At 33.5% G+C, this 24746-nt stretch overlaps 1 protein-coding gene across 2 annotated transcripts in view; it reads right to left on the reverse strand.

Moving 5' to 3' along the window:
- Positions 1 to 24746, reverse strand: part of LOC149478249 (uncharacterized) — a 42875-nt gene that overhangs the window by 5156 nt on the left and 12973 nt on the right. For both annotated transcript variants that reach the window (XM_089709499.1, XM_089709500.1), the window contains exons 4-14: positions 24526 to 24613; positions 19872 to 20053; positions 18408 to 18598; positions 11424 to 11536; positions 10429 to 10594; positions 8803 to 9092; positions 6676 to 6807; positions 5228 to 5348; positions 4076 to 4194; positions 3160 to 3386; positions 2494 to 2677 (exon numbers count right to left, since the gene is read on the reverse strand). In XM_089709499.1, the coding sequence (XP_089565625.1) occupies positions 2494 to 2677; positions 3160 to 3386; positions 4076 to 4194; positions 5228 to 5348; positions 6676 to 6807; positions 8803 to 9092; positions 10429 to 10594; positions 11424 to 11536; positions 18408 to 18598; positions 19872 to 20053; positions 24526 to 24613 (1813 nt within the window). The remainder of the gene's footprint in view (positions 1 to 2493; positions 2678 to 3159; positions 3387 to 4075; positions 4195 to 5227; positions 5349 to 6675; positions 6808 to 8802; positions 9093 to 10428; positions 10595 to 11423; positions 11537 to 18407; positions 18599 to 19871; positions 20054 to 24525; positions 24614 to 24746) is intronic.

The raw sequence follows: 24746 nt of genomic DNA on the forward strand, positions 1-24746 counted from the left end.
AGGTATAGGAGCAGTCTTATGTCAAAAAGTTGACAACGTCGAGAAACCCATAGCTTTTCTTAGTAGAAAACTTAATGAGCGAGAACAATTATATACGACATCGGAAAGAGAACTTTTGAGCATTGTGTATGCTATAGAAAAATTCAGACCCTACATAGATGGATCGCATTTCGCAGTCGTCACTGATCACAGTGCACTAAAAATGCTTCATAAAATGAAAGACCCACATGGTAGACTTGCGAGATGGGCCATGAAATTGCAACAGTTCAGTTTCGATATAATCCATAGGCCCGGTAAATCTAACGTTGTTCCTGATGTTTTATCACGATCTATTGATGCCCTTGGAGACTGTATAGAAAGTAACTTTCTCAGCAATTTAGAGAAACATAAGGACGAATGGTATAGAAATAAAGTCTTAAAAATTACTAGTGGTAGCGAGGTTCCTAATTGGCATGTGAGAAATGGGTTATTATATAAGAAAATTCATCTGAAGCAATATCCAGATAAAGTTAACGACTGGAAATTGTACATTCCGCATGCTCTCAGAGGTGATGTTTTGAAACGTTGCCATGATGATGTCACTGCAGGTCATTTGGGAGTACGGAAAACTTTATTTAGAGTAAAACAACATTATTACTGGCCTGACATATTGAAGGATGTTAAGATGTATGTCGGGAAGTGTGAAGTGTGTGCAAGAGCAAAAGTGTCGCAACAATTACCCTTAGGGCATATGGGTAGTCATCGTACAGTCACTAGACCGTGGCAAGTGATTTCATTAGATCTCATGGGACCGTTTCCTAAAAGTAAAAACTGTAACACTATGTTACTTGTCATTACATGCTTATTCAGTAAGTTTGTTCTTCTATTTCCGCTACGAACAGGAAAAGCCGATAAGATTTGTGACATTATTGAAAAACAGTTTTTACTGTTTGGAGTGCCTCAAGCGATTATTTCAGATAATGGGAAACAATTTGAATCTCATTTATTTAAGGATTTGATGTCAAAATACAATACCAGTATTTGGTATACGCCCAGTTACCATCCCCAAAGTAACCCAACAGAACGCGTCAATAGAGTTGTTGGCACTATGATCTCAACATATATTAATAAAAAAAAACATAATGAATGGGATGTACATTTACACAATTTTGGTCATGCCATTAGAACATCGATTCATGAAACAACAGGTTTTACACCATCATACTTATTTCTTGGTAGGGAGACTGCTGTGCCTCCTAAAACCTTAAATTCGAGGGATTCGCAAATAATAGATGTTGACTCTATCGTCATTAAGACCGATAATTATTTGATGGATTTAAAGAGAAGAAGCCAACTTTTTCGCGACGTTGAGCATAAAATTAAGACCTCACATTATAAAAGTTCAAAATTATACAATATTAAACGTAGGCGGGCAAATTTTAACATAGGTGATGTAGTTTGGAAAAGAACTAAGTTGCTTTCTAATGCTAGTAATAAATTTATGGCAAAGTTAGCACCTAAATTTGAAAAAGCCATAATAGTAGCTAAGTTATCAGATAACATCTATCGTCTTAATAATTGTCATGGTAAGTCAATAGGTATTTGGCATGCTAAGGACTTAAAGCCTCTCTGGCGTGAACATAACGCATGAAAGAAATGAGATGCATAAACTATGACATCTCATTTCTTGTGTTGGTTGGGGGAATGTTATGTTTGGTAAACTAACAATAATTGTAACGTAGTTTCACGACTTGAGCTATCGTACGAGTGGCTCAGTGGAACTAATGTGGAGCGTAGATCCGCGGGTCGTAAGTTCAAATCCACACGAATCTCAATGCATTTTTTATAATTATTAATATTTTTTTAAGAAACGTCTGGAAATCCTTATACGATGACATTGAAAGGACAGTGGTCGTTGAGCAGTGGATCTCGGCACACCGTTTGTCGGTGTAATTTGTTTGAAATAATATCATTATTATAAGTGTGATTACATATTCTAAGTTTGTGCTATTATTTTCGTGCGAGAAGGGGTAAGTTATAATTTTAGAACTATAATGTTAAGATAATTAAAACTCAAAAGTAAATAAAAACTAAAATTATGTCTTGTTTGTAGCCTGTATGAAACGCCTTCAATCTCGCGATCAAAATAATACGCGTTCGATATCCATGCGACTGATTTTTACTACCTGGAGCTAACTAAAAGGCAGGGATTGGAAGGATCCCGTTCAATAAATAAAATCCTCCTGGCGCCCTCACTAATTCGTTAAGATTACTTAGATATAAGTCCTGTTAAAATTAGTTACGTTAGTTACTACCTACTAGTTATTATCCTCTGGTTAAGTCTAACTGTTTTCATAATGAGTATATGTTGTACCTAGTTCTTACTTTTAGTTAAGATTTCTATTGATTGTGTACGTCAATGAAATAAAAGGTTTCCTTCATAATAGCTTAGTTGTTTTGCTTCATATCACCGTGTGCTTAAGAAAAATAACCCATAACAATTTTAAAACTTACCTTTTGAGTAGAAAATATATCAAGAAGCAAGTCACATCTATCTGTACTATTTCTACACTCACGTAGTGTTGTTCTAGCAATGTCATATCTTGTTTTCTGAAGATCGAACTTGGCCTTAATAAAGTTCTTTTGGACTTCATTCTCTGAATTAAATACGAAGAAATAGTAGCCATTTGCTGGAACCCTGGAAGAGTTTGTTTTTTTATAAAGTCTAAGTATTAAAAGGTAATAATATGACTAAAATAAATGTGAAGTACATGGAAACTTAACAAGTAAATGGGATAATTTGCACAGTAAGATAAAACACTAAAATAGATCTTTTCTTTCAGCAGTTCTTAAGTGCTGTTATTTTATATTTAGGAACCAAAAAATATGAGATGATATTAAGCCATATTTCAGCTTACCATAATACTATTTAAACCCACCTATTGTTTTTTTATTGTTCATGAAAAATGCCTTTTCTTATATTTTTTGTGACGTCATAGATACGTTCCCCGGGAAAGGAGACGTAGGTTATGTCGGATTTTTACCGAATAAAACCGCTTTAATCGACAAATAACTTGGGTTTCTTCAAGACAAGAGTCTATTCACTCTTGCCTTGAAGATACCTTCTAAAGTAGCGCGCTTATTATACCATCTTACCATCTCTATTAATAATAAACCCACCTATAAGTAAGAGCATTGACTCTAGAAGCATCAGCGATCCTCCCCTCCCCCACCCCCCGCTCACACATACTACTGGGAGTTAAGGGCAGGTTCAGTATTAACCCCTCACACTCCAATAGAGCTTCCTCACTGCTAGAGAATGACGACCAGAACTCAGAATTGGACATGTCTATGGCGGTTGTTTCGTTTACCGTTTGGTGTATGTCCGCGTAGAGGTCGGGGAGACCCTGGAATTTGAGATAAATTTTAGTGTTATAATGTAGATAATATTATCTACATTATAATACAAAACATAAAAAACGTGAATTTATATTTTTTGGTTTTATGGCATTCAAATGCTTTATAAATATAAATTTATAAAGAATAGAAAAAATTCGATCACTCAGCGGGACTCGAACCCGCATCCTTCGCGCCATTCCGGGGCGGATGCCTGACCAACTCAGCCACTCGTGACCCGCCAGAGCAATCGAATTTATTCTATTCTTTCAGTTTTATGTGTCTGGAGGGACACACGGAATGGCGCGAAAGGATGCGGGTTCGAGTCCCGCCTCGTGATCGAATTTTTTCTATTCTTTATAAATTTATAGACTTTCCACTGTTAAAAACTTTGCTTGTCAAAATAAAATAAAATACTTTCATTTGACTTGTGTTGCACTCACTTTTATTCCATTTTTATAATAAATAATGTTGTGATTATTATAAAATCAGTTAAATTAACTTCATTTAACCAATTTATGTAACACTTAACAAAGGAGAAAGTTCACAATCTTCTGACACTATTAACAGTATGAAAACGGTTTTGTTTTTGTGTGTAAAATAATTATTGTGCCAATTATTTATATTATTTTATTTTTTGTCTCTACTAATACAATAAAGAATAAAATATAAAAAATCACATCTTTTATTAATAAATTACCTCCTCAGCCGCTAAATTCCTAGCTTCATCATCTTCATTAAGCTGCTTAGTGAGTTCTATCTGCCCCAACATCAATTCACGCTTGGCTCTCGCTTCTGCTCTCGCATCTCGACGTTTTTCTGTAAAATATATTATAAATATTTGAATTATTGGCAGAAGTACAAGCTATCTGTATATACAGATAGCTTGTACTTCAAATAAAAAAAAATTAAATATTTAAAAGCTCTTTAAAAAACTATTTTCGTAATAATTACATTTCGTTATTCAATTAACGCGCTAGTCATTCAATCAGATATACCAGATGATTGCGAATTTAAAACTATACGGTATAAAGATTCCAAAGTATTAAAGCCTCTTGAATGGACCAAAGGAAAGAAACGCACGGTGTTATCAAGAAGCAAGTAATTAAATACATTGTTTAAAATCGCATTCTAATCCTATTAAAGGTATTTATTTTATTTAAACGGTCGCGCGTCACTAGACTACACTACACTGAAACTTTCTTTGTAACTTTTGCTGACGTGGAGACCTTTTTGGCATCATCATTATGGTTAATTTTTATTAAATTAAAGCTTGTAATTTTCGCTTTACTGAATTTTGTGTTCAGATACCAAATAAATGAATTTGAATCTAATTGAAAAGTTTAGAATACACAAATATTACATACGTTTTAAACTTTAAGTATGGTCATAGGAAAATATATGATTATTGAAGCGAAACTTCTATGTATAACCTTTAGGCGCGTGAGTAAAATTTCAATGTCGCGTCAAGTAAGGCGACGATTTTGGTATCTTTTAATCTTGCCAAAGAAGTTTCACTTCTGACACGTGTGATCGGCACACGCTCTTTTAATAAGCGATAAGGTGTAGATTAATTTTTATTTCTACCCACGATTGTTATTTCTTAATTCTTATGATAATTAAATAAAAGATGTATTTAGATGTTGCGGAATATTTTTGTTAGTTTTGTGAATGAATGTAATTACTAATATGTATTTTTGTTTGTCAATATTATATCGAATCTTTGTTTTATATGTCGACGGCGCTGGCGCGCGGTAAATCTCTAGATTATGTTTGTGCCAGTTTAATTTAATTTATAATGAATTGTATTATTGTAGTAAATATAAATAAAATAAAATAAATAATAACTCACGTTGCCTCTGCGACCTGGTCTTCTCTTCATCAATGGCTTCCACCAGCACCTTCCGAAGGTGGTCCAGTTCTTCCTCGCTGCCGGTGACAGCGGACATCACGTTTGATAAGTCTGGTTTATCCTGGATAGTTATTTATTTTTAATTATTTGATTTTGAACCGACTTCAATAAAAGGAGGAGGTTCTCAATTCCACCGTATATATTTTAATAAACTAGCTTTCCGCCCGCGGCTTCACCCGCGTTTTCAGAGAAAGCCCCTATACCATCGTTCCCTTTCCCGTGGGATTTCCGGGATAAAACCTATCCTATCTCTCAAGTTGGATCAAACTGCACATGGTGTGCGAATTTTATTATAATCGGTTAAGTGGTTTAGGAGTCCATTGAGGACAAACGTTGTGATACGAGATTTATATACAGATTAAGATTAAGATATTGTGGTGTGATAATTTATGTTTGTTTTGTATACTTATTGCTTTCAAGCAAAATATAAATAACAAATTTTCGAAAACTAGCTTTTCACCCGCGACTTGGCTCGCTTTGTCTATAACTTACTATAAAAATAAAATAAAAGAATTTAAAAAATTATGGATGTACTACGTTTAGTACATACCTAAATAATTTTTTAAATGAGAACCACGCTATCTATTAAAAATCATCAAAATCCGTTGCGTCGTTTTAAAGATCTAAGCATATATACGGACAGATAGACAGACAATAGCAAGCGACTTTGTCTTATACTACAATAAGTATTGATAATTTATAATCTGATTAATTTTATAGAACATGGAAATCTCTAGAATAATAAGTTTATAGATTAGAATTTCAGCGATCTTTTTATAATATATTTTTTTATTATTTAGTACCATTTTTTATAGTTTCTTACAAATCAATAAACCAGAAAGCGAAATGTGTTTTCTTAATATATTCTACGTATACATTTTGAAACGATATGCATTTTTTTTTCGATAAATTGTGTTCGAAAACAATTGACAATAATAATATGATTTCAATACTATCTAAAACGTAATTAATGGCCTCATAAATTACAATAATTATAAATTACCATGCACGAAGAAAAAATGCTTCTAGAAGCGCTTTTTAAAAAACAAAAATTATTCAGATTCTACTTACTGTTTTGTAAAGCAGTTGTCACCAGTCACAAAGAACCGAGGGCATGCCATAAAGCAGTATTAATTCCAGTGTGGAAAAGAGACGGCACTAGACTACCAATAATATAGTTCTGTCATTTTTCTACACTGGAATTAAAACCAATACTGCTTTATAATATCATGGCAACCCCCCTCCTTCTAACTTTTGACATACCTACCATTTTAAGAAACAAACAATCCCATAGCTTCGTAATTTGTTTTTTTTTATTATTTTAAATTATTAGCACAGAATATAATATAATAGTACTACGGTATTATGAAATGGATTCAAATACTAACCTTTTCCATATACTGGACTCCCATCGTCTCATGCAGTTTTACGAGTACCCTCTTCCCTCTGTCACCGAGGGCTTGTAATTGTTCCAACACTTGATAAAATACTTCTTTGGAATTTGTTTCATCTTTTGTGTCCTGTAATTTAAAAATTAAATAATTAGGAGAATCAATAAATTGATAAATTGATCTGTTATTATGTCTAAATGAAATCTTTTTGAAGTGAAACGTATTTGGCGCGTTGAGAGTAAAATTTCCATGCCGCGTCATGGCAATACCGTCACGTCATGGAGTAAGGCGACGATTTTGGTATCAAACTCAAACATTTGAATTGTCATAACATATTTTTAATATTTTTAATCTTTGAATCTTGCCAAAGAAGTTTCACTTCTGACACGTGTGCTCGGCACATACGCTTTTTATAAACGCATTTCGTATACCTATTAAATATTTTTAGACTGTAGTATAACGGAATAGAAAATATAAAAAGTTCGCTATCTGTTTGTTTCGCCCATTCCCTAAAAAAAGGTGTATCAATTTTGATACTTCATATTCGAGGCGTATGCACTATGCATATTGCGTACGTAGTGGTTGATAACTAACATACGTACAATAATACTTATTATCAAAATGAAATATACTAAGACAATATTAAACCAATTATACAAGCAAGTATCTAAATAATTTATGAAGATTTGATAACCTCTCTCCTCGCGTTACATAATAGAGTCGGGAACTAAAGCTAGTAGTTATGTATTTAAAAATATTCGAGCGAATTTTAGCATAAAAAAGTATTTCTGTTTGCATTGTTCATACAAAAAACGTAGTAGTCTAGAATCTATACTAATATTATAAAGCTGAAGAGTTTATTTGTTTGTTTGAACTCGCTAATCTCGGGAACTAGGTACTGGTCCGATTTGAAAAATTATTTCCTTTTTAGATAGCCCATTTATCGAGGAAGGCTATAGGCTTGTATATCATATAATCAGAAATAAGTTGTCTAAGACCAACAAGAGCGGATCAATGCGGGTGAAACCGCGCGGCACAGCTAGTATCTATTAAATAAGGAAAGAAAATAATTTTCCAAATCCAGAATTAAGTACCTCCATTATAATTATTATAATAAAACGCACAAATAAAAAATAAATAATATGTCATCATACACCTATCTACGAACTATAAAAATAATGTGTCATTCACTTAAACACATATTATAATCTTTTAATTGTCCTATGGTATACCATAAAGTACACTGTAATAAAATAAATATAACAGTAATCCTAATAAACTTAGTAACAATAGATAATCATACTGATAAAGTGTGATTTTCGCTCGACAGTAGGATAAAATTTATCAAGAAAAAAAAATTCCATTCGCGGCTTTATTCTTCATAAAATTCGCACTTATGTAAATTGGCTCAAATCGTAAAAAATAGCACGCGTCAATGTTTAATAAAAATTATCTTGACATAATAAAGATAAGACACGCACATAATAAAAATAATTTAACTTCAATGCCTTTTATCATGATTATTTTGTTTCGTAGATACATATAGGTATATACATAATACGATTTCATAGACAAATCCATCTAAAAGTTAACAAACGATTTTAAAAGTAACCCAACTTTAAAGGAAGTTTTAAAAGCTATAAGTAAGTAAAAATAGTTTAGTCTACTTATTTTTAAATTTTCAAATGTGACTTTATCAAAAGTAAAGTAACTCACTTTTTAAGACATTTTCGATTTCACCAAACATTTTTAAAACATTTTAAAAGCAATCTTTAATCTAAAGTTATATTATAATATCTAAAAGTTCCTTTCTAACTTGTTTCAATTAAATAAAAACGTAAATGACGCCATCTTTAGACTATTTCTGCAATCTACATAAATTTAAAAAAAGAACGTTTTTGTTTTTTTGTACGAAATTTGCACTATGTCTGTGGACAGTTAAAAAAAATATTGCAATCGATTGGTTATGGTCAGAAAAAAATGCAGTCGAATAACATTTTTCACAAACTTTTTTAGATTGTTGAAGCATTTTTACTGAATGTAAATTTTACAAATTTTTTATTATGCCAGTTATGAAAGCGTGTTTTCCTGTTATTTTGTCAAGTTAATATTTATTTTACTTACCTCTAATTGTGTTGGTTTTGGTGTTGTGTTATCTGTATTTTTATCTGAACTTTCTTTAATTATGTTTGTTTCTTCTTTATTTGTACTAGGGATGTCTGTTTTATTTACATCACTTATTCTCATAGTAACATTATCAACACCCATTGCCTCACTTTTATTATCTGTTTTATTTTTAATATCTATAGAATTATCTTGTATATCTATGCTTGGAGATTTACTTAATGTATTATTATTTTCTAATTCAGTCTTTTCTGTTACTTTTACTTTCTCACTGCTGTTTCCATCGATATCTGAAAAAGAGGATTTGAATAATGAACATCAATTTTATTGACAAAAAGTGTGAGTATACCTTATGGTCATTTTAATGGGTTTTAATAAGGTTGTAATACCTAACTCAGGCCCCGGAATCACAGACAAAATAGAAAATGGTGTCGTGGACCGATCGGGCCGTTCGGGGCTCAATGGGTTAATCGATTCAAAACCATTTTTCGTTTACATGAAATATGAACCTTCAATAATAAATCTATACTCATATTATAAAGCTGAAGAGTTTGATTGTTTGAACGCGCTAATCTCAGGAACTACTGGTCCGATTTGAAAAATTATTTCTGTGTTAGATAGCCCATTTATCGAGAAAGGTTATATATAGGCTATATATCATCACGCTGACCAACAGAAACGGAGCCACGCGGGTGTAACCGCGGAGCGCAGCTAGTCATCCATAATAGTTCAGCTAATATGAATAATTGTATTGCATTTCAAATAAAGATCATTTCTCTTCTCTATAAAGAAAACGATATCTTAAATGATTACTTATTCAGCTCCAATTACTTCATTTATTTAATCCGATTAAGCAATATTGTTAAAGAGCTATTGTGCGATAGTACTATCGTATTATTAGAAATTATCACAATAAGCTTTTGACATAATTGAGGGTATGATTATCTTGTGCCTTGTTTCAATAAATGGGTTCGTTTGCACAATGATATTGTTGTTTTCTTGTTCTTATAGGCGTTTGGAAGATTCCAGTGTATGTTTGTTCATTGTATCTATGTATTTATAGGCTTGATAAATTGAATATTGTGTCACAATGTATAGACTTTAGTGGTTTAGTAGTTGGAGTTTCTTGCCGGTTCTTCTCCATAGATACTGCTTTCCGAATTTGAGTTTGAGTTTGAGTATGATAGGAATTTCGTTGAATTTTGAAAATTCTAAGAATAACATGATGTTGCCGTAAATTACTATATTTTTAAGTTAAATACAAGAGATTAATACATTTCGTTTATTGTATAAATATCTATTGTTTATTAAATTATCAATACACTAGCTGTGCCCTGCGGTTTTACCCGCAGTGCTCAACTCCTGTTGGTCTTAGCGTGATGATATATAGCCTATAGCCTTCCTCGATAAATGGGCTATCTAACACCGAAAGAATTTTTCAAATCGGACCAGCAGTTCCTGAGATTAGCGCGTTCAAACAAACAAACTCTTCAGCTTTATAATATTAGTATAGATATGTATTCAAAGTTGTTTTCTGTGAACTTATCAACTCTTTTGACATCCAAAATGATAATTTTAATACTATAAGAAATACATGAGTAGCTAAATGAATAAAAAAAAACAAACCCTTAAAAGACAACCACTTCCTCTGATCTATATCCACATTTGCGTCCCTATGCCTGTGCAGGGCTGGTAGTGACATCAAATGTGAGGGTAGTCGGTAGTACTTGTACGACTCGGTCTTGGCCGCTTCTCGTAATGCATGCAAGCGCTCTAATATTTCACGCAGCTCCTGTGGGGAATACTTGGTTATAAAATAATCGTATGTGCCGAGCGTGTCAGAACTCAGAAGTGAAACTTCTTTGGTAAGATTCAAAATTCCAAATCGTCACCTTACTCCATGACGTGACGGTATTGCTATGACGCCACCTTTAATAATAATAATTTAAAGTGTTTTTTGTTTTGATAGTTTTTCAGCAATAATATGATGTCATAAATTACAATGAATTGTGCGTATTCACAGCGTATTAAAGTGAGTGATGAAATTTTTTTGCTATTTTGTCGACATAAGATAAAAATTAAAGTCACATATATGTTGCACTCAATACTAAAATCGCATTTGAACAAATAAAAAATAGTTTTACGGACAGACAAAAAATCTTTCTTGATAATATAAATAAAGCACTCGATAAAATGTAGCTATTATGAAATCAGACAGACAGACACTTCAGTATTATTTATATTGAGTATCGAGACATACAAATTATGATAAGGCTATAATATCGGATATTACGCTTATTGTATTTTTTTTACTTTAATAACGTGCTCCACCAATTAATGTGCTTACTATTATGCGAAAAACTATATTTTTAAGCAAATTGCGCGATAAAAAATTTGCAAATATTACTTATAACTTTGAATTACTATTCTAGGTACCTACTGTATTTTCTAACGGTTACAATGCATGATGCATTTGAAACATATGCGCTTCATATGCGCTCTTTTCTTTATGGAATATCGAATATTGATATTGATCGTCCTCTAGTTATATCAAAATTTATATCTCTTAAAACTTGATAGAAAAAAAAGTAAACAATACTGAACAACAGATTTCCACTTACCTTAGGATCATGATCTGTGACGTCGGCCATGGGCACATTTCCCGATGACGTCACGTTCGACGATCGACCCGGGTCGTGGAAGCTTATGCCTGCTTTGTGACGTTTCATTGTATCTAACATGAAAATATGAAGAATAGTTAAGTATTTTAAAGGTAAGTTGAGCAGATAAAAATAATCTATACTATAATATTATTATAAAGCTAAAGAGATTGTTTGTTTGTTTGAACGCGCTAATCTCGGGAACTACTACGGAGTTTCTTGCCGATTCTTCTCCATAGATACTCATGTAATACTCATGTAATGACGATTCGAAAGTGCTACTAAATAGTAGTCTAATTGAATAAATGAATGTTTGAGTTTGAGTTTGAGTTTACTATGGTGCGATTTGAAAAATTATTTCGGTGTTAGATAGCACATCAAATGTAAAATCGATAAATTTTATCGAGGAAGGCTATATAGGCTTATATATCATCACGCTAAGACCGACAGGAGCGGAGCACTGCGGGTAAAACCGCGGAGCACAGCTAGTTTATATATACCGGACGATCAAAATAAAAGTGGAACTAGTGAATTGTGTGTTTCTTAAAAAAACCTTATCTATTAAATATTGTCGCTGCTCGGGCAGGAAATATTCATCATGCGTTATAAACTCTGCAACAAGCAGTGTTGAAAGCAACATGATGACAACAACATGCAACAACTCCACAACATGTTGTTATATTTCATCGCTTCATTCTTCAGATATTATTTACTATGTAGTTCCCTTTTTCAATGCTAGCAACCACGCACGCCTTTAGATTTTTTTTTTTTATATTGAGGGTATTACGACCTGACAAGTATTTGCTCGCTTTGAACGATATTCATTCCTTTTTCGTGCGCCGCAACATACGGACGTCTCAAATAAGTGCAAGTTTCGTCATGTTGAAGAGAAATTCGAAGGAGAAAATTGATTATAGTATGAAGATTAGGAAGTTAAAGAAACATAAAACCTATAATATCATCTTCGGAATCCGAAGACGACACAAGTAAGTACTTACTTTGGAGTTTTAAAGTGTCTTTATTTCGATCTGTAATACGACGAATGAAAGTTTCTTATAACTTACGAAATTGAAGCGTTGAAAAATATTCAAATATTTTTCGTTTATACCGGGAGGTTGTCCGAGATGGCATCACAAAGGCAATTTAATAGCTCATGATTTCTAGAAGTGAAATAATATGTATTTACATATTACTTTATGCCGGGAGGATGTCCGCGATGGCATCACAAAGGTTATGTAATTTTTTACTTTAGAGTACATACTTAAGTATTATTAATGTATTGAAATACATATTTATACCGGGAGGATGTTCGAGATAGCATCACAAAGGTAATTTAATAGTTCATGACTTCTAGAAGTGAAATAATATTTACATATTATTCAATTTATGCCGGGAGGATGTCCGCGATGGCATCACAAAGGTTATGTAATTTTTTACTTTAGAGTACATACTTAAGTATTATTAATGTATTGAAATACATATTTATACCGGGAGGATGTTCGAGATAGCATCACAAAGGTAATTTAATAGTTCATGACTTCTAGAAGTGAAATAATATTTACATATTATTCAATTTATGCCGGGAGGATGTCCGCGATGGCATCACAAAGGTTATGTAATTTTTTACTTTCGAGTACATACTTAAATATCATTAATGTATTGATATACATATTTATACCGGGAGGATGTTCGAGATAGCATCACGAAGGTTAAAATCGAAAATTTTTAATAGAATAAAAAATAAAAATAAAAGCCGGGAGGATATCCGCGATGATATCACAATGGTATTTTTATTGGAAAATTATAAATCTTTATTGGTACATAATATATAATTAGTAATTACTTGTTTAATAATTACCAGCTTACCAGGAGGCTATTCGAGATAATAGCACGATGGTTTGTTAGTTGAATATCAACGTATGTTAAAAAATAAAATAACCCTAAATCATAATTTTATAAGTACCCTCGATAACAAAATTTTTTGTTACCGGATCCAGATATCCTAGAAACGGTCCACCGACAAATTCTTTGCCGGGAATTATGTACATTACGACGGATTCAGCTGCGCTTCAAGCAAATGAACCAGTAACGGTTGATACCACGGCCCCTCAATCGGAGCCTGTCGACTTAGAACCTGATATCTTAGCAGCATTGGGCGAGGCTAATGATGTGATTCCAGAATATGGTGAAAAAATTCACGAAAGTCTCGCCAAAATATGGTTGCCGATCCTTAAGAAAGTTTTCTAAAAACTTATTAGATTCCCGAAAATTGCGTATTACTCCAGGCTCCTACGTAAATTTCGGAGATTCAGGCTGCTACCCCTGAATCCGGTAAATTCTGGGATAAGAAAATGGTTAATTTGCATTGGCAATAATTGGGGGCCGTTATAACAGGCGTTAATAATAATCCCCTATTTACGTAGTAAGAACAAGTTCTTAGTTCGTAGTAAGAAATATAAGATGGAGGCCAATAAGTTTATAAGTGTATATGTCGCATATTCTCGGACCTCCATCATCGACAAACGGAATCAAGAAAAAAGTTTATTAGGCCTTGTTTAGACAAAACTTTTTTGCAAGTTGTCGATCATTCTGAAAGGGATAATACATTGTTTGGAGACAATGTATCGGATAAAATAAAAGCTTCGAAGGTCATTACACCAAAACCTTATAGTTCACATGCTCATACAGCACACACATCTCGCAATAGTTTCCAGGGAAACTGGCAGACACCTTCTCGCTTTCAGTCAAACAGGGGGGGGCGAGGAGGTTACAAGAGGGACATACAAAGACCAATCCCCTCTTCGTAGCCAAAGATGACCAGCTCGAGCTAAGATTGTGCACCAAAATAACAATAAAGATTTAGTTACGTTATTTTACGATTGTTGGCGTAAAATTACTAATAATACAACCGTTCTTAAATGGGTTAAAGATGGTGTGGATTTACCATTTTTTAATGAAGTTTTTCAAAATTCAGTGCGTACTTAATTTTGGTCGGGGCAATATAAAGCTGACATGCCTGTGGCAATAAGTAAATAACCTTATAGACTTGGGAGATATTCATGTTTGTAACCCAGTAAAGGGCAAATATATTTGGGATATATATTTTTAGCACATAAATCAAACGGCGGTAAAAAATTCATACTTAATATAAATAAATTTATATTAAAAGTGTCACTTTAAAAATCGAAGATCATAGGACGGCGTCGAAACTTATTCCCGAAAATGTTTCATGGGCTACAATAGACCTTAAAGAAGCTTACCTTTTAATGCCAATTGAGCCGGTATTTCACAAATTTTTCATAAATAACAAAGGTAATAGCATAACTTAAAGAGTTTAAAGCTATGCCCTATGGTCTTTCTATTGCGCTAAGAGTGTTTACTAGGTATATTAATGAAGGAAGTTATAGCATTCTTAAGCCGAGGTTCTAAGTCTGTCATTTACCTCGACGATATTTTATGTACAGGTAAAAATTATACTGAATGCCTAAATAATTTAAAAGAGACAATAAAACTATTATCTTGTCTAGGCTTGGTAATCACTATTGAAAAAACTTCATTGGTTCCAAGTCAAAAATGTAAATTCCTTGGGGTTATATATATGATTCATGTAACCTAACTTTCTTTGCCTGATGATAAACGTAATAACATTGCACATATTTTAATTAATAAATTTTCAAAATTACCTATTTGCACAATCCGAGAATTCGTGTCGTTAGTGTCTTTATTTTTAAATCAACATAACAATTAAATTGGTGGTCACAACATAATATATAAAACAAATTTTATGAAATCTCCAAAATTTACATTAGGTATTTTTTCAAATGTCTCAAGGACAGGTTGGGGTCTTTTTGCAATAGGTAATAAACGAGTGCATGGTTCATGGAAAGAATGTGAAAAAATCTATCTCATAAATTATTTAGAGCTGCATTTTTAAATTTATAAACATTCGCAAACACCTATTCTAATTGTGCAATATTATTACGAATTGATAACAAAACTGCAGTTAGTAACATAAATAAAATGGGTGGCATACAATTCCTCCACCTTAACAAACTAACAAAGTAACTGTGGCAATGATGCGAGCATCGAAACATATGGTGGTTCGCGTCTTATAGGTATTAATAGTAAAAATAACGTCGACACTGACACAGCCAAGAAGAATAAATCCGGATATCGAATGGAGTTTATGCAATGAAACATATCAAAAAATTTGGAAGACCATTAGGTACAATACTAAATGCAGAAAGTAAGTGTCGTGGCATCTCGACCCTGATGCGTCATGTGTCGACGCATTCACCATAAATTAGAATAATATAAATTTTTACGCATTTCCCCATTTACTTTTATTTTGAGATGTTTACAAAAAATAGTTGAATCGATATCGAAGTCGATACGAAGCGTGTGGGATACAAGTTTCTCCGTGGTGGCCTTCGCAGCCATGGTTCCCTCTCGTCAGAGAGCTAATATCATCAAAAATTATATATTTGAAAACAGATAGGTACGAATCTAACGCATTCTCATCCCAGTCCAGCGCCCACTGCACTCACATCTAACGCTGGCTGCAGCGAGGCTCTCCGTGAAGCCTTCCTACGGAGATACATCCCATGGGAAGCTATCTAACTAATGTTGGCATCGCTTTCGAGTAACACTAAGAAGCAATATTATAACGTAACATATCAATTATGGTGGCAGTTTTGTCTAAATTGGAATATTTCCAATTTTGAGAGTACAGTAGCGGCTGTCATATCATTTATAACAGAAGAGTTTAACAAAGGGGTTTCGTATGGTACTTTAAACTCACACGTCTGCCTATCTTTAATATTAGGAAATAATATCGGGTCAGATGAATGCCTAAATACAATTATTCTTGGGACCCACAATTAGTTTTGAACCATATTTTAAGCTGGTTTCCTAATAGAAACGTAAAATTGGAACAATTGAATAAAAAATTAGTAATTTTATTAGCGCTGTGTACAGCACAGCGAGTGCAGACGTTATCTCTTATAAATATTAATAATATTTATTTCTCAGGCATCACTGCCTGCTAAATTTTTCATTACAGACCTCGTAAAAACTTCAGCTCCAGGTAGAGATCAACCTTTTCTTAAACTTCCATATTTCAAACAAAATATAAGTATTTGCCCCGCTACTGCACTGTCTGATTATATCTATGTCACAAAACATTTTAGGAAGGATGAGGAAAATAGATTATTACTTACTTTTACAAAACCGAATAAACCTGCCACAACTCCAACAATAAGTTGTTGGATCAAAAATGTGTTATCGAAAAGTAGTGTCAACATTTCAATATTTAATTCACATAGCACAAGACACGCTTCAACTTCTGCTGCCTCTGCTAGTGGTGTATAATATACGTAAAACTGCTGGTTGGACAAAACATTCCAAAACCTTTGCATAAACTTAATGTATTTAATGAGAACGAATTTGCATAATCGATTTTACAGAAATAGTATTTAATTATATTTTCGTTAATTTATAATACAAAATTAATAATATTGATGTTTACGTTTTATTCTAAACTTGCACCCAAAATGGTTCTTACAAAACTTTTATCTCTTAACATCTACATAGTAAATAATATCTGAAGAATGAAGCGATGAAATATAATATATGATCAAACGAACTTCAGAGTGAAGTTCGATCATTATTATATGAATCGCTTCATTCGAAGATATTAACACCCACCACACCCTAACCCAAAGTTTTGTAAGATTAGACTCTAAAAATAATGAATATCGTTCAAAGCGAGCAAATACTTGTCAGGTCGTAATACCCTCAATATAAAAAAAAAAAATCTAAAGGCGTGCGTGGTTGCTAGCATTGAAAAAGGGAACTACATAGTAAATAATATCTTCGAATGAAGCGATTCATATAATAATGATCGAACTTCACTCTGAAGTTCGTTTGATCATATAATATTGTTGCTAAACAAATGAATATGATATGAATACGGGACGCACATAATATGTATACTCATTATATTGTAATAAATAAATCTTTGAATAGAGTAATAGGTATTATTTGTAATTATGATAACGTTGCAAATTTTCAGTTATTCTGTCCTATAAATATAATGTGTAATCATTTATTGCATGAGTAACTCATCAAAGATAGTGTAATATTTTAGTATCATTCGTTCGTTGATAAATGAATCATTTTATTATTATAATAATCAATGTATCATATGAGATAAGAGTGAAAAAAAGATCGCGTTCGCCGAGTACACGTGTGACAAGTGAAACTTCTTTGGCGACATTCAAAGATACCAAAATCGTCGCCTTACTCGTATCGCTTAAAGAAGCTTTACTTCAAAAACAAAAAAGTTATTGCACGCCTCATAAGCGAAGCGTTGAGGTGGGTACTACTGTCACTTCGCGCAAAACATCTGATTTTTCAAACTTAAAATGTCTTTATGTATCATACATTGCACTTGTAAGATAATACATACACACACATATTAAGAAAAAACACTATTTTTAACGTTCATGATATTTTTGATGTCATTTTTGTTATTTAAACTAGTTAAAAAACAGTTTAAAAAAGTTCTGTCTTGGACGTCCGTGTGTCTGTATGTGCGGATCCTTTTTCTTGTTAACACGATAGCGACCGAAATACTTTACTAATCGAGTCTTTTTTTTTCTCTTACGCTTGAGTATGCTCAGGAATAGAACCCTTTCATTTTTCAGGGTCTGATTCGATGTGGTTTAATTGTTATTAAATAAACAAAAATAATAATTAATAAATAATTATTAAAAAAAAATTATGAGGCGTGCACTTTTGGATTTTCCAAATTATTTTCTGTTTTATCCAGTAAACCACTCTTTAATTTAATAAAAACAAATATTCCTACAGTTAAATCAATACCTTATTTAATAGGTATATTCAATTGTATAAAAATGAGCCCTTTTTAATAACTTCACTTACCAGGATCATTAGCCTTCCCATCTTGTTTCTTAAGCTGTTGAATCTTCTCCAGCAGTGAAGTGTTGGACAGCAGACCCAGTTTATTGGCTTCCAGAAGCTCGTCCAGCTCTTCAGAAGAATCGTCTCCAATGTAGGCGCATTCCTGCAGGTGCTTATAGCCTTTTATCATAATGAGGGACGCACCAGGCCATCTGTGAGAAAATTTGGTGAATATCTAGTCTAAAAATGATAAAATTTTGGTGAATATACGTATAATGTATAATTTAATTGGGTGATTAGCTACAAAATCTAAGAGTGGTATGGTTTCACCAATACAATGAACTATGCTCTATTTAAGGTATGGAACTTGACAAATTTTCAAGACAGGAATGAATTGTTACGTCTTCGATCCCCGAAACAGTGATATCCCCCACAACTATCCTACCCACTCCCATCCTCCTCACTGCGATCCTCCCATCCTCCCCACTCCCATCCTCCCCACTTTCATCCTCCCCACTCCCATTCTCCCCTCCCATTCTCCCCACAGCCATCCTCCCCACTTTCATCCTCCCCACCGCCATCCTCCCCACTTTCATCCTCCCCACCGCTATCCTCCCCACTGCCATCCTCCTCACTCCCATCTTCCCCACTTCCTTCCTATCCAATTTCATCCACCCTACTTTCATCCTCCCCACCGCCATCCTCCCCACCGCCATCCTCCCCACAGACATTTTACCCCTCCCATTCTCCCCACTTTCATCCTCCCCACCGCCATCCCCCCACAGCTTTCTTGCCCACCGCCATCCCCCCACAGCTTTCCTCCCCATAGCCGTCGTCCCCACCGCTATCCTCCCCACTTTCATCCTCCCCCTCCCATTCTCCCCGCTTCCATCCTCCCCACTCCCATCGTCCCCACTTCCATCCTATCCAATTTCATCCACCCCACTTTCATCCTCCCCACAGCCATCCTCCCCACTTTCATCCTCCCCACTGCCATCCTCCCTACTTTCATCCTCCCCACCGCCATCCTCCCCACAGCCATTCTCCCCCTTCCATTCTCCCCACTTTCATCCTCCCCACCGCCATCCCCCCACAGCTTTCCTCCCAATAGCCGTCGTCCCCACCGCTATCCTCCCTTCTCTGGCTTCTCAGGCTTCTCTGATAAGTTTATATGCCTTTGGGTAAGATATTATAAATAAATTCACTTTAATAAGTACGTACACAATACGTTGGTCGGTGGTCCCCTTTTTGCTAAAGGTATGCCACACTTTTGTCTTTTTCTCTGTTTTGTATTTCTTATTCTTTTTATTATATCTGTTGTTGGCTTTTGGCAAAATAAATTATTCTTTCTTTCTTTTTTTCTAATAATTGAAAAAAATAGCCCTTGTTATTTCCCAGGGGTATATAAGTAAAAACACGACAGACAATTAATATAAACAATATAAACTGATAGATAAAACTACCTACAACATAATAAAAGAATACCTGACACAAGCAGAAACAGTTACAGTGGAGCCTTGCAGCAAATAGAAGCCCCAGTATTCCTTCATATCGTCTTCCAGCTCCAATTCTCTGGTCATGGAGACAGGCACTAGTTCCTCAGTGAAGTCTGGTGGTCCCGAAACCACGAATGCGTTGAATGTAGCATTTGATCGCACCACTTGTCTCTGAAATATGCATTTTGAGGTTAGAAAGCCGTATGACAACTGTTGCTTAACAAATGTGAACTTTAATTCTCCTAAATAATAGATAACATTTGGCTCACAATAGGTAACGCCTGTACGGCAACGTCGCACAAAAGCGCGCGACGTTGCCAGCTGGCGCGAAACATGAACAGAAGTAGAACGTATAGTAGGTATTAGGTATATTATCTGTGGTATAACATTGTCGTACATAACGTAGACAATTTTGTACAACATAGAAATCATCACGAAAAGTGTAGTGCGCTAAATGTTTCCTAGTGTACCTATACGAGGATAAGGTTCCGAGCATATTTTGTTTAGCATTTTAATGAACGTGTTGCGGAGTTGCTGTCAAGATGTTGCGAGCATTGCGTGTTGCAGATTTGTAAACAACATGTTGAGAATATCTCGCCCAAAAAGCGACATTATTTGAATATAGTTGCCAGCAATTTTCTTTCACATCAACAAAGTTGATCACAACTGTTGTTAACATATTATGTTGTTCAATAAATACAGTCAAAATATTATATGTGTAATAAACTAATACATCAAAATAGATTTGAATGTTGAAATCGCAAAAGACACGCAGAAATAAAATTTCCATAGGTAATTACTAATTGCACGCCTCATAAGCGAAGCGTTGAGGTGGGTACTACTGTCACTTCGCGGTAAACATCTGATTTTTCAAACTTAAAATGTCTTTATGTATCATACATTGCACTTGTAAGATAATACATACACACACATATTAAGAAAAAACACTATTTTTAACGTTCATGATATTTTTGATGTCATTTTTGTTATTTAAACTAGTTAAAAAACAGTTTAAAAAAGTTCTGTCTTGGACGTCCGTGTGTCTGTATGTGCGGATCCTTTTTCTTGTTAACACGATAGCGACCGAAATACTTTACTAATCGAGTCTTTTTTTTTCTCTTACGCTTGAGTATGCTCAGGAATAGAACCCTTTCATTTTTCAGGGTCTGATTCGATGTGGTTTAATTGTTATTAAATAAACAAAAATAATAATTAATAAATATTTATTAAAAAAAATTATGAGGCGTGCACTTTTGGATTTTCCAAATTATTTTATATCTACTGTGAATCAATATTTCAAAGTTATGAAATAAAATTTAGAAAGTGGAAACACGGAAAACGAGCTCAAGCTAGAAATATTAAAAGTGATAATAGTGTCAAGTAAAATATAAAATATATCTTATCGTATTGGAGCAGACGGCTGAATAATATTGACAGTTGAACGATTACAATTTACAAGCCAAGTGCTTTTATCTTTGAGTGTGATTATTGTAATCTCCATGTTGGTTGCAACTTCATTTAATTTATTTACAGGATGTCCGTATACCCAATATATTATTATACTAATATTATAAAACTGAAGAGTTTGTTTGTTTGAACGCGCTAATTTCAGGAACTACTGGTCCTATTTGAAAAATTCTCACGGTGTTAGATATCCCATTTATCGAGGAAGGCTATAAGGCTATGTTATATCATCACGCTAAGACCAACAGGAGTGGAGCAAAGCGAGTGAAACCACGGAGCACAGCTAGTGTAAAATATACAGGCGTATGCTCACCCGGTAGAAAAATGTGAGTAGCCTATTTTACTGAAAAAACAGCTATGTTAAAAAGATTTATTATCGGTCGCGTAGTTTTTCCTTTTGCATAACCAAGATCAAATTCGTTCAATTCTAAAGACAACGAAGGTTTTTATTGTATACGCGAATGAAAATAATATTACTTAGATCATGAACTTATACGACAGTTAAAGTTGATCCGAAAGAAATGTAAGTACTTTGTAAACATAAACAAAATTTTGTTGAACTCATTTTGAAATGAAGCTAAAATTAGCAAATAAATATCATATATAGGTAGTTTCTTTTGGGAAGTCGACAGAAAGCGAGTAAGGCATCAGTATTACCATAGATTACTATAGTTACTACGTATTACCACAGATAATATAAAACTATATTATTACTTATTAGTATAGTATTACTAAATACGTAAATAGCAAAGTTATTCCAATTTATCTCAGATCTCTAAATTCAAACACAGACTGTATGCGTTTATTCTGACGCACTTTTTCATATTATTATTTGCGATGCAATCACTGTAAAGCAAAGATTTATCGCAATTATAGAAGAACTAACAACAAAGTCATCAAATGTTTAATTATTTTTCTTTTAAATTTTATAATTGTTTAAATTTTTGATAGTACACAAGATGCAGTTTTAAATTATTTGTATTTTACAGCGAACTATGTAGTTGACTCTGAGTTTATGATTTTTAAGAGCATTGAGTTTAGTTATTTTTTAATTTTTAAGGGTTGAAATGTTGTCTAAATATTATACTGGAGCTACTGTAGGTTATTTTTAACAACTTAATATGACAAGATAAGAGCGTGTGTGCTGAGCACACGTGTCAGAAGTGAAACTTCTTTGGCAAGGTTCAAAGATAGCAAAATCGTCGCCTTACTCCATGACGTGAATGTATTGCCATGACGCGACCTTAAAAATTTACTCTCTCAAGTTTCACTTCAAAAACGAATCTGGTATTAAAATTAAGGATTTTTAAAGGTTAAACAAATTAAATCTATTGCATACATTTAGATACACGAAGTCTATAAGCATTTTAACCAACATCTTGTTTCATCTATTGTTTCATGTATGTATGTATGGTTTTCACGCATAAACTACTGGACCGATTTTAATGAAATTTGGCACAGATAATCTTTAGACCCTGAGAAAGAACATAGGCTACCTTTTATTGCGAAATATGTACCACGGGCGAAGCCGGGGCGGACCGCTAGTGATTGATATTTTTAGACCGTTCATTAATCAAAAGCGTCGCTATGATGGATTTATCAAATGCTGATATATTGTGATTAAAATAATCTCATAAGTCGTAATATAAAATATGCCGATGCAAGGCGTGATGTGATATAGATAAAGATATTTTTATTTTTATTTGTAATCTGATAGTTGGCCGTCTGAGTTTATTTCTAGTAGCCTTTACGAGAGAAATTTTTGTGACCATTTCATGGAATTTTTGTTAAAAGTTTAGTAGGTACGGATTTCGAGAATTCTTTCTAATGCTGTAATTGAAGTGAAACTTCTTTATCGGGGTTGGAAAAGAATTTAGTGTAACATTTTTACGTTACGCGTGACATTTTTCCGTTACGCGCCATCTTTTTCATATCCCTACCACGCGTGATTCGACATAATATTTCTGTAAAGTTGCATATAGTAAATTATCTTTTGAAAAATAAGGTCATAAAGAAGTTTCACTTCTTACGTGTGTATACTAGTACACGCACACATTTTTGAAGTGAAAACTTCTTTAGCGGCGCTGAGCACTTTTTAACCGACTTCAAAAAAAAGGAGGAGGTTATCAATTCGGCCGGTATGTTTTTTTTTATGTATGTACACCGATTACTCCGTGGTTTCTGAACCGATTTACGTGATTCTTTTTTTGTTCGACGCGGGATGGTGTCGAATTGGTCCCATAAAAATTTTATTCGGATAGGCCCAGTAGTTTTTATTTTATGAGCATTTTTGTCTGTATTTGTAAATGTTGCAAGTGCAAGTTTGAAGTCGGTTGTTTTTAACGCAGTTATTGACTTGTTCTGTAATGGATATTAAATCTTAAACTCGCGTCAGGACACGTGACCTGATCGAAAAAGCGTAAGACGGATACCATTCCAAAGTATCAAACATGCTAAACGTTAATAATCAAGTTTTCACTTCTGCCGGCACTCCCGGAGTGCAACCCGTCTTTTTTTTTATAGATCCTTTTAACCCAGAACAGGTTGTATAATATTATCAGTGGTACAAGTAATACGATATTTTCAATCTATGAGAAATCTATCTATAAGTATTTCTTCAGTGCGTGTGTCTGTCATAGAACACCTAAACGGCTCTACCGATTTTAATAATTTTTTTGTGTGAGTGATTCGAAAGATGCTTAGATTTACAATTTGACGCGAACGAAGCCGGGTTAAATAAGTTATATTATATAATATATTGTGATATACTTAATATTCATCCAAGGATAGTTTTTCGACCGATAAGTCTAATCAATGTACACACTGCGCTTTAAATAAATGAGGGTGATATTATTTGCATTCTTGTCAAGAATATGTGCAGTGGGTAAACATCACAGGTAAACATGCATTTAAGTCAATGATCAAATATTATTGAAATAATTAGTGTTTGTTTCGAAACAAATTATTTTAAACAATTGTTGTGGAATATATATTATAGTTACATAGAAGAAGTCTTGCAATAAAGAACAATATGTTAAAAAATAAAAATACTGTAAAAAATCAATTGATATTTTGCTTCGATTAAAAGATTTATTTTATTTTAAATTTGAATAATTTTTAAGCAGTGTACAGAATACAGATAGCTATCAATGTTGTATAGGTAATAAAAATCAACATACCTGACACCAAGTGGGTGATATTTTGCTATCTATTAATCTCATGTCTGTCATACTCATGGGGTACATCTGCCCTGAAAATACTCGATACCTGAAATAATAAGAAAAATTAACATTTTGTTTCTTGAGAATATCTTACAGGAGTATGTCCTAAAGTTAATTGAATAAACAGACATAAAGTATGTATTTTAAATAACTCTAGCGGTCCGCCCCGGTTTCACTCT

Source organism: Colias philodice, chromosome 22 (genome assembly GCF_061535455.1).
Source record: "Colias philodice isolate Cphi_HAF_F1 chromosome 22, ilColPhil1 Martin Lab GWU primary, whole genome shotgun sequence".
NCBI lineage: Eukaryota > Metazoa > Arthropoda > Insecta > Lepidoptera > Pieridae > Colias > Colias philodice.